Source organism: Denticeps clupeoides, chromosome 3 (assembly GCF_900700375.1).
Source record: "Denticeps clupeoides chromosome 3, fDenClu1.1, whole genome shotgun sequence".
In the NCBI taxonomy this organism is placed as follows: Eukaryota; Metazoa; Chordata; class Actinopteri; order Clupeiformes; family Denticipitidae; genus Denticeps; species Denticeps clupeoides.
The window spans coordinates 8,938,852-8,950,495 of NC_041709.1; the positions used below are offsets into that span (position 1 = coordinate 8,938,852).

The window sequence follows — 11,644 nt, forward strand, 5'->3', positions numbered from 1 at the left end:
TATACAGATTGTTAACCTTGTTTTAGAGATTGGAGATTTATGATGTGATTTTATATTGCTTCTTCAGAATTTTGAAACCCGAGAATCTCTTTTGACCATATAAGATGCTCATTGGTCCATGAATAAGTCTATTTAATCTGGAATTCAATGTTCCTGTACTCTTCATGGACATGAGCATCAGATCTGTCAAGTCCTCAGAGTGCATAAATTCTTTTTTCCAGTCCGATATACACACTTATTTTAACAGGTTTTATACAAATGTGTTGCTTTCCGTTCATTTTGTTCTTTTTGAGCATTCACAGAGCAGATTAATGTTATACTGCGTAAGAAAGTTCTCTTTCACCACCCTGTCCAGTCCTGGTGTAGCTTTCTCTTAGCCCTTTGTGCTGAAGGATTAGTGGTGAATGACTGAGCATTATAAGGTGATGAATTTGCTCTCTGTCTCTGTGTGTGTTTTTGTTGCAGGAACTGGCCAGCTGTGGCTGGAACAAAAAGGAGAAGCACAGCCTGGCACCCAACGTGGTGGCTTTCACACGCAGGTTCAACCAGGTAAACCACCGTTCTCTTACACTGACAGGATGGTCTAATAATCATTCTTTGCTTTGTTTCAAATACATTCGGTTTTTGGTATGTTTTGTTGGGCTTTTTAAGCTTGCCATGTTTTGTTAAGCATCTTTTTAATATCCTGGATTTATTATTTGAAAAATCCTTCTTCTGGCATGAAACAGGGACTAGGGCATCAAAGCAATCCCACCAACAGATACCCTTGCTTGCGTGGCCATGCATCACTGCGGTGGTGTGCTTTTGGCTCACGCTTGCCTGTGTCTATTAGCTTTAGCTCTGCAGCTGGTTCTGTTCCCTCTGCCAGATTGTGTGGCACAAAACTGTTATTAGCCTGAGTCATCACATCCCCCTAATAAGAAACACCGACTGTGCATACTGTTAATATATTCTTCTGGCCTTTTTATTTCACTTTTGTAATTTATGTACAGTGTGCTTATAAAAGATGCATGGAGGTGGCACCTTAAAGATGTGAAACTGTTAGAAAAGCAATACAAATAGGATTTCTGTATGGGCCACTGAACCTGGAGTGGCGGTATGGAGGTTCTATGTCAATAAATCCTGAACGTGTGTCTCTGTGTGGGTGAAGGTGAGATTTACAGAGGCTCTGCTCTGCTGTGCATGACGGGACTGAACATGCAGTTGATTCTGCTGAGTTCCCTGTGAGGAGCCATTACAGCAGAAGGCAACAGATATTTCTTGGTGTCAGCAAACATTCGCAAACAGCTCTTTCTCACAGCATCCATTCAGTGTTTGCCCCTGCCCCAATGACAGTCAATATCAATCAATCATTTCATGTTTAGATACATTATGCAAGAACAGGCTAAGTGCAGGTTTATCAGCCTTTTTGATTCAGTATTTATATCAAGATCAATATATATCTAACTGTATATGAGTCGAATGCTCATGACATTCACTTTCAATTTGAATAAGCAACATTTTGCATTTAGACTAAACTCTGCACTTAAGATGAAAAATGTGCATCTCATGACTGAAAATCAGATTAAATCCAGTTTTATCTGTTATTCTTGTTATTGCTACGTTCAGCAGAAAAATCTCACTTCTGGATTGCTTACGGTACGCAATTAAGTTTATTATGTATTTCTAATGGAAGGATTTGTTCATGTTTTCAGCCAAGGAATATCTGGAAAGCCACTGAATGTACGTTTTGATTCACTGCATGCTAGTTTTTTGCTCCCCCCCCACTGAGTGCATTTGGCTATCCAAGTTCAGCCCTGAGCTCTTCAACCCAGAACTCCCCAACTTACAGACGACTGTTTTGGTTTTATGACATCATAATGTTTGGAAAGATGGCTTGGGTTTTTAGGGGATGGTTTGGGCTGGACCCCAAATTAGGCGACCCATCAAAGAATGCAGTGGACTGCTTCTGCTTTACTTAACACATCATTTTGAGCATTTCATACCCTCCCTGGGCCAATTTTGATTAAATTTGGAAGGATTTCACTTATTGTCATTTTTGCTGTGTCTCTGTATTCGTTTCCATCTTGTCACTTTATTATGTGTGACTGAGGTGATAATGAGAAAGAGATGTGGCTAGTCTCTGTTTAAACACTTTCTCTTTGCCCTGATTGATCCTGCTATATGATGTTTAAGACTCATAGTTATGGCTTTGGATATTTTGCATGAACTCCCAATTGCTTGCTCAATACTGCATTATTGTGGGGATTTACAAAATTACCTAAGAGTAATGTGCTGGAATTTGTTACGTGATTTTTGGTCGACAGTAACTCTTCAGGGTCTTCGTCTGTAGGAAAATATGATGCACTTGTAGAATATCTTCCAAATTACATTGGTCTCCCTGGACACGCTACCACCTATCCACCAGTTCCCCAGATGCTCTCCATGACGTCTACACCCCCTCACCTACACGGACTCTGTGTGGATTTTTAGGGAATCATCTGGTGTTGAGTTTGGGGGGGGGGGCGGTGAATTGTAGGGCTCATGAGCCCCTGCCTCCGTTGCTGTGCTCTAGGTCCCTGTCCCTCATTATCTCATGAGAGGTGCGTAATATGAAGTGCGTCAGCCTTTTGTCAAATGGGGGTTGTGGAACTGACCCAATTGAGTGATATCATGCGTTTTCACCCTGAACACGCGGCTGTGTGGTCTTCTTTTATCTTTTGATCGGCAGCCCTCGGACTCTAGATTGGACTCTCTGTGCTTTTGATATCTTATCCAGGCTCCACTGATGAGCTGTGACAGGATTTATTTAGCCGCAGTTTGTTGTGTCTCAGAATGCTGTTGTAAACGACCGGGCCATGCAGCTTACATTATTTGATGCTTTCACAGTCCAGAAATAATATACTGAAAACATTGAATACTCGGGACAATTGTCTAAATTTGTAGTCACTTGCAGATCATTAATGAAAGACCAGAGTTGCCCAGTCCTGTAGTAAACTGATTTAACCTGCCATATAAACTGTTTACATTTGTTGAAAACTAGTGTGTAGTGTATATTATTTCTATTAAAAAAAAATAAAGGTACACATATAATCTGTTTATAAAAAAATTGTGGCTCATTGAAAAGAAATGAAATCTTTTCCAGATAATCTCGATTTCTGCATCGCTGCACAGGACTGGACAGGGATGAAGGTTAAAAGCCAGGTTTAAATCCATCATACAATGACCTCTCTGAGCCCTAAGCAGCACTCATTTCCTGGAGCCTTATGGAAAAGACATCAGTTACCCGACATTATAGCTGATTATTTCTCTGAGCTCTGACACATTTACTGCTCCGCTGGGCTCAGTACATTTAGTGACACTTTGCAAATCTGCACATGTACGTGGTAGAATTAAACTTTTCGACGAGGGTTTCTTAGCAGAGGAGTTACTTTCACACTCATGTAGTCAGCAAGAGTTCACCTTCCCTTTCCAGGCAGCACCTTGAGAGGACACAATGAGAAGAATTGCTCCCTTGTTCCTCCACATTTATGAGCTGTTTAATGAGAAGATGAGTTGAAAGAGAAAATATCAGTTATCCACTGCTGTACAAGAAGCCCTGTGAGCTCAGATAATTAGGTTCACTCAGGCCAACATTTTCCTCACAAGCTTGTTTAAAGTATAACACGAATAAACATCCCAAGGACGGCCAGCGATGTCATTTATTGAAGCAATGGTGGCCTCAGACATCCTTTGGAAAAAAAAAAGCAAAATGCATTTGGAATGTATTTCCTGGATGTGTTCAGGAAAAGGGCCCTTCAGCGTTGTTAGGGTTTTGTATACAGTACTTGCATTAGTTTACTGTAGTTTGTATATTGCGACCTGCTGTAAGTAGGCCATAAGAGGATTTACATTAGGTTCACACCATGTCAACAACTTTTTAAATAACCAAGAATTGTTTGTTTCTGTCAGTGTTTCTGTCATATCACGCCCTACAGACACATGCTTCTTTTGCAGACATTTCGCCTTTGATTGGCTGTTATTTTTTATGCATTTTTTTCTGTATTTTTTTATTTTTTTTTATTTTACTCTGGTCCTTTGGATCAGTGTTTTAACCAGCAGAGTCAGGTTGAAGGTTAAATGGACAAATTTCTCAGTTAGACGTGACAAAACAAAAATGCTAACATTTAGCATGGCTTCCATAAACCTTCCCAGATGTGACTGACTCACTGCTTGATCCTTTCTCTTTGGAAGCGATTCTGTTTGCTGTAATCAGTAACATGGCACATCTTTGCTATTGAACTCTGTAAGCTAAATGTTGAGCCGGGTGTTTTTGTGGAGTGAAGTGGAGAATTTAAATGTCTACTTCAGTGTGAACATAATTCAGTTGCATTCTGGTTTTCCTCTCAGTGGATTCTTGTGGTTTCTGGAAGTTTTTGTTCCATCAGGCACAACTTGCATATTTCTGGTGGTTCCTCTGAAATTAGGACATTCTCCACAAGCACCATACTTTAATTGTATTGTCAATTTACTGTTTCATGCACTCATACAGCTTTTTATGTTTATTCATGTTTGTGTGTGTGTTTTTTATAGGTGAGCTTCTGGCTCGTGAGAGAGATCCTGACTGCTCAAACGCTGAAGATCCGGGCAGAAATCTTAAGCCATTTTGTGAAAATTGCAAAGGTGAGCTTTAAACGGATGAACACAATAGTTACATTTGTACTCAAGTCGTATATTGTTGACATTTGTCCTCAAATGATCTGACATCTGTTTGCTAATCCTGATTATTTTCTGTTATGAAGTCATGTAAATCAATCAAAAAATCAAATCCATTTGGACATCCTATATCCTCAACCTCTCCCAGGAGCACTTTCCTCGGAGCTCAGTGTGTGATGAGGAAAGCAGGTTCACCAGCAGATGGGGAGGGTCTCTTTTTGGCAGGACACCAAACGGAGTGCAGAGACAGACTTGATGGCATGGGCAGTGCAGTGGGCTTCAGGCAAAGTCATGACATCATCCTCCCAAGGAGACAGCAGGGAACCTTTAAATCTTAAGAGAACACTTCTGAAAAAAATCTAAAATGTCATGTTCAAAAGTTATTACAGTCCAGCTCTTCTAGTCTCGCTGGAGAACTTAACCATGGAAAAAATTTGAAATTTTAAATGTGGGTGGTTTTTAAGAGAATGTCTGGTAGCACTTGCTGGATAAGAGGACAGGCATCATTGAAGCAGTCTAATTTAATGCCAGCAACAAATGTACTGTTGCTCCCTTGGTATGGGAAGGCTATCATAACTCTGTTCTTCATTCTGGAAAAAAATTATCATTGAACTCTCTTAGGATATGAACACCCCCTAAACACCAAATGTTATCTTATTGCCCAGTGTTCTCATCTCTTGATTTGTGACTTAAAAAAGCTTTTTGTGGTGTGTGTGTGTGTGTGTGTGTGTGTGTGTGTGTGTGTGTGTGTGTGTGTGTGTGTTTTTTTTGTTCATCTGTATTTGCAGAAACTACTAGAGCTGAATAATCTCCATTCTCTGGTGTCTGTGGTCTCGGCGCTGCAGAGTGCACCAATCTTTAGACTGAGCAAAACGTGGGCGGTAAGGCACTTCATTTGAATATGCTAACATGTAATAAGATGTAATATAATAATGCATTTCGAAAATGAAGTAATTGTCATTGTGATGAGACAGCACACGGTGCACACAACGTAATGTGTCTTCTGCTTTTAACCATCACCCTTAGTGAGCAGTGGGCAGCCCTGAACCGGCAACCTTATGGGGCCGCTTCCTTAACCGCTGGGCCACCCTGCCCCATTTAGATTCATTTTGTTCAGCAGACCTTTGTATTCTGGTAATTGTCTGTCTTCATTTCCAATTTCAAGGATTACAAAGAAGCACAACTCTTCGAGTTGAATTCTCATAATTTTGCCTTGTGTATCCATCTTTGTGAAAAGTGAATGCATCCAAATGCAGTTTCTCACTTAACCTGAGCGGTCATATATAAAGTACAGTCTGAACGAACCTCCAACCACAATAACCATGCACCCTCTAAGAGTACATTTCAGAGAATTTGGCCAAAATAGCCCTGCTGTACATAATTTACAGTGATTCAATTCTTGTTTGACACACATAATACACATAAGTCACCCTGGTATAAGTATTATTAAAGATTGATGTATTAATATGTGAATCAAGTGAGTTCAAGAAGGTTGTGATGTGATGAGATAAAGCAAAGCAGATGAATATCAGTTTTAATGCTGCTATGAGCAAGATCTTGTAGCTAGTCTCTGTGCCATGTTTCGTTCGCTAAAGACTTTTTCGGATGTGTTCCCTGGACACCACTTAATGACATAGTCGCACAGCACTGCCATCATTAAAGGCATATTTAAATGGAATTTCAGAAGCACTTTCTAAGCACTGAAAAACACCCTGTGTGCCTGCCAGAGGTTTTCTGGCACTTCACAGGCCTTTGAAAATGCTGAGTGGATCTGCATCTGAAAAGCCAGTATAGAGAGGATAGTCTTATGACTGTGATTCGAGTTGAATGGACTGTGACGCCAGGAGAATGAAGATTGGTGAATTTGGGTCTGCTGATCTGTCAGCCTTTGAGAGCATTGACCTACCCTTGTCGTGTTCTATTTTTTTGTGAAATTTTGATTATTTCATGATCAGTAAAGGTGAACAGATCGATGCATGTTGTAATTTTATATTTCTGTTTGATGTATTTTATTGAGCTTATTTGAAAATCAAGATTTCAGTTTATTTTTTTTCCCTCATATTTTACCTGAGAATGTGAGGCTTTTCTTTTATTAATTAATGCTGATGAAAATGTCTTCAGACCTGACTGAGGTCACTGAAATGTGGAAGAGCAGATCTCTGCTCCTGTCCTCAGCACCAGGAATTGTCTTTGTACTGTCTGGACAACCTATCCCAGAACCTTGTTTTCATCCTGCACATTAGTTATGGAGATTTGTTTGGAGCACAGTGTCCATGTAGGGCTGTCAAAATGCCCAGATCGTAAGAAATACCAGGGACAAAGCATGTTTGATAGAATCACAACCAAATTAATTTAATGCAGCTTTTAGAACTAAAGAGATGCTGGTTAGGACTGTTTTGATGAGGTGGAAATGATTCTCATGTCAACACTCCTCAGACTTCATGCTGTGTCGTCACAGAGTAGAGAATTATTAATCATGTTTTCCAGGATGAGGTGACGTGGTTCTTAACGATCGTTGAGAGTACAGTAGCAAGTGTTTTATTCCACTGCAGTAGTTACTGTCTCCCTCTGCCAGTTTTTTTTTTTTTTTTTTTGCCAGAAGGCCCACCAGGCGAATGAGCCCAGGCTGGCTACAAAGAACATGGAAGTTTATGGCAGTGGGATTAGACCCTCTGTTTTTCCAGGACTCACCATACACCTATGGGGGCATTGGTGGTTGCGGTTAAGGAAGCGGCCCCGTAATCAGAAGGTTGCCGGTTCTAATCCAATTCCGCCAAGGTGCCACTGAGCAAAGCACCGTCGCCACACACTGCTCCCCGGGCGCCTGTCATGGCTGCTCACTACACACTAAGGGTGAAGGTTAAAAGCAGAGGACACATTTCATTGTCACTGTGTGCTGTGCTGCACAATGACAATGACAATCACTTCACTAGAGCTAGAGCTAACAAGAGTTCTTTTTCATTTTCTGTCCTGATGAGTCTTTTGGTAATGATGAAGCCATTTCCTGACTTCTTGTGGGTAATGTACTGTTATTATTATTTTGTGAAATTGCAGTGAAGGATGGTGAACTGTTAAACAGTGTAAATTATGTTTTTGGTCCATTAAATGAACATCAGCAATTTTCAGCCCTATTTCAAATGCTCAAATGTTCCAGGGTATATTGAAGCCTCTAACTGTTATAACAGCAAGAATATCTTGGCAGCTCCCGGACATTTGGATGCCTTAGAGAATAAGATAAGTGTTCAGGTGCACGGTGCATTTATTTTTACATTACGAAGCAGATTATTATAGATGATCATCCTGCACATGGCACTTGTATTTGTGACAAAACCACAAACATGCTCTGTAAAACAATAGCCCCCTACAGTCCTGACTCCCTGTCTATGACAAGTTAAATGTATGCTTTGCTGCGGTTTGGTCTGGATAAGTCATTTGTTCTGCTCTTTCTTTTGTTCGTAAGCAGGGTAAATGCCTCTGTCAGCTCTGACCCGTGACTTGGCAATATTGTGTGTGTTTCCTACTACTGCTGCCTCTTCCACCTACTATTACACACCGGCGCACAGTGGCTACCGTATCACACGCATCCAGGGCCAATAGTACAGACGTAGTTTCCATTGCTCTGAAAATGACACCGCCCAGGGATTTGCCTGCACTGCAATGTTCACCGCTGTGCCAGCAACAACATAAAGATGTTGACGGCCTTATTCCATCTTTCCATTATTAAGATGTCTGACTTGCATGTGATCAAGCATTGCTGATGTTTGTTCTTCGCCTCGTTTGAAAGACTGCTGTAAAAGTTTCATTTGAATCTTTAAAGGACATACACTCGATTACGTCTTTGGAAACGTCTGTGTCAGCGTTGAGTGACATGTTGCAGCTGCTCTCTCATTATACCCATTGTAAAATATCATTTCCAGGTCCCATAACAGAATGATTTAATAAAAATACAGACACACATTAGTTTGTCCAGAGAAGGAATTCTAGACTTGTTCTTAGGCCTAGTTTTTATTTGAACCAGTTTGGTGCTTCCAAACTGCCACGTGCATATCAAGTTGTTCATGATCACCTCATCCTGATTAAGCAATCGCTGGATGAAAATATCTGACCTGTGGGCCTGAAAAGTTGTGATCTCCTAGTCTATTGGACTCTATCCTTGTTGACTTCAGTAATATAAATACAATGTGTCTACTGGTTTCTCCATAGCCTCATGTAATTTTTCCATAATTTATGTATTGATTGAGCACAGAAGATGCTAACTAAAGGGTGGGGTAACTCATGTTGTCCAGCGAACCAAGTATTCATCATCTACCGGTAGTTACATTTACATTTTACATTCATAGCATTTACCAGACACTCTTATCCAACCCAGGAGGAGGAGGCAGCATGTGACCGTGCGTTTTATTTTGTAAATCGCTCTGGATAAGGGAGCCTGCCAAATTCCACAAATGTAATTAAATGTCATATTTAAATATATGAGGGTGGTATATTCATATTAGTTATTCTCCAGATGTATACAAGGCATAGTCCCTGAGAACTACTGTGGACGATGACTGTGCATGTTGCAGCCTTGATGATCACACTGTTGTGTCAAAGAAAATTATTTTCTTTTTTCTTCATTTCTGTATAATAATGCGTAATGTTGCCTTGAGTCTTGGCCACTGGAAATTTGAAGACACTATAGACCCATGAATTCCCATGAGCTCATGGGTATACAAATATTGTACAGTGGTGGCAGCAGCTTTTGGAGTAAATGCACAATTATGAGGAGCTGAGTGAGTATGTATGTCAGTATGTCTTGGTTAATGATGGTTAAAAATCACTACCTTGGATGTATTTGACAGTAAATCATTGTTCAGTTTATGGTAATGAGTTGTGGTCATGTGTGATACAGTGTCCATGGCTCAAGTGAAAACATTCTTCCAATGCATAATGGACATATCATTAAGATGCCTGAGGAAATTATTTTTATATGCTTCATTTTAGCACCTATAACAATTGAGTATTAAAAATTTCATCCAAACATCACAAAAAAACTGGCGCAGATGTAATGCATGTGCCATTATTCTCATAACAATCAATGTCACAGAATGTCTATGTTTGGAATTTAGCTTAATTTGGGGACTTAAGATAAATCTAAAAATACCAAATACGTTCTACCTTGAGTCCTTGTGGATTTGCTGCCTTGGGCTTTGAAGGTTGTTACATGTTATTCAGGTTAACAAAGTGGATCTGAGTCTGTTCTAATCAATCATCACTATTGTGTTGATCAGTGGTAAGATTCTGTGTTTCCTGCACGACTCAGATCTTATTTCCTGATCCAGACGTTGATTCTTTTGGCAGAATGTCTTGCTGTATACCATGTGGTGTGTGAAAGGGCTACTGATTATAGTGTGTGTGTGTTACCCAGGGCCCAGCAGGCATGGAGCATGGCCAGGTTTTGGGCGAGTTTCCTGGTCTAGAAAGTCACAGGTCACAAGCTGTTCTGGAACTCCCACTGGTTTCTCTAATCCACAGCATGTGCCAGTGTGTTTGTTGGAAACTCTTTCAAGGCCAATCCTCTGTACAGTCTGGAGTTTCAGAACCGTACAATAAATCCAACCATTCCTCCATCCTGTTTGGATAACATCCATAGTGCACAGAGTCAACCAGCTGTTCTTGGCTGTGAGCCAAGTGGGTTTAAATGTGGGTTTTGGTAACCAGTCCTGCCACCTCGCTGCTGTATTTAGTGTGCAACATAGGTCCAGTATAGCTGACCAATCAAACAACTGTGCTGTTGATCATAGTTCCCCTGCAGACCTGAGGAAGAGGGGGGGGGGGAAGACCATGGGGAAATATTGATTTCTTTGAAAGCTTTCTGTTTTTGTCTTTTGTTATCCATATTTAGTCTTTAAAGGTCTCCTGAAATGAAAATTTAATTTTTTGAGATTATTTAACATGAATGAGGGTTCCCCTAGGCTGTATCTCGTCCTGCAATGGCTAGAAATGGTGATATGTATAAAGAGTGCTTTGCCCATTCTGCTTCGCCTTTCAGAGAGTGGCAGCTCAGATGGCTGGATCTGGAATTTGTCCCCTTATGTTGTCAGGGGATTTATTTTTTATTGCAAGTGACGTCTCTCTTCTCTCCTCACTCACAAACAGCTGATCAGCAGGAAAGACAAGGCCACATTTGAGAAGTTGGACTACCTGACATCCAAAGAGGAGAATTACACTCGCCTGAGGGAGTACATCCAGTCCCTGAAGATGGTGCCATGCATCCCTTACCTGGGTGAGTACCGTATTTAGTGGATATGCAAGTTTTGTAATTATGTCACCGCCACTGACAGAAGGTATTACTTAAATCTGCTCTAAATATCTATCTCATCACATCATGGCTCACCCCCTGCCAGCATCACTGTGTCTGTTTTCCTCATGGTCCATTTATTTTCGTTGTGTTGTGGCTGTGATGTCAGGACAGTGATTAGCAGAATCACAGGCAGTCGGTGTTTTGAGCTTGTGTTTAAGATCCATATTTGACTCTCTGATGTGTTCCCTCCATCGCAATAAACTCACATGCAAGACACTGACAAGGCCTTTTGTTTTTAATAGGCTGCTTAATGCAGCTGCACATGTTATTCATAACTGTGGTGTTCCTTTCAGTTGGCAGGGTGCGCTTTACAAAAAAAAAATTGCACATGACAAAATGATGTCTCTGTCAGAGAATCGAGCTCAGAATATTTGTTGCACTGTCAGTGTACTCCTGCCCACAAGCTGTTATCTCTGCAGGGAGTTGTCTGGTGAGGAAATGCTGCAAAAGCAGACACTTTTCCCCTTCCATTTGAAAAAAAGTGTCATGATAAAGCAATAATTCTTTGAGTTGTCATTGCTTGTTATTGCTGTGATTTTTGAGGTCTTCTGGATCATAAGCGAGTGTCTTACCCACTAGTCCCCTACCACCCATTTACAGTTGGTCTGTTTGGATCGGTATTCCATA

General features: G+C 40.7%; 1 protein-coding gene across 3 annotated transcripts in view; it reads left to right on the forward strand.

Moving 5' to 3' along the window:
- Positions 1–11,644, forward strand: part of LOC114786117 (ras-specific guanine nucleotide-releasing factor RalGPS1) — an 83,763-nt gene that overhangs the window by 25,815 nt on the left and 46,304 nt on the right. For all 3 annotated transcript variants that reach the window (XM_028972967.1, XM_028972969.1, XM_028972968.1), the window contains exons 5-8: positions 466–549; positions 4,552–4,641; positions 5,463–5,555; positions 10,813–10,939. In XM_028972967.1, the coding sequence (XP_028828800.1) occupies positions 466–549; positions 4,552–4,641; positions 5,463–5,555; positions 10,813–10,939 (394 nt within the window). The remainder of the gene's footprint in view (positions 1–465; positions 550–4,551; positions 4,642–5,462; positions 5,556–10,812; positions 10,940–11,644) is intronic.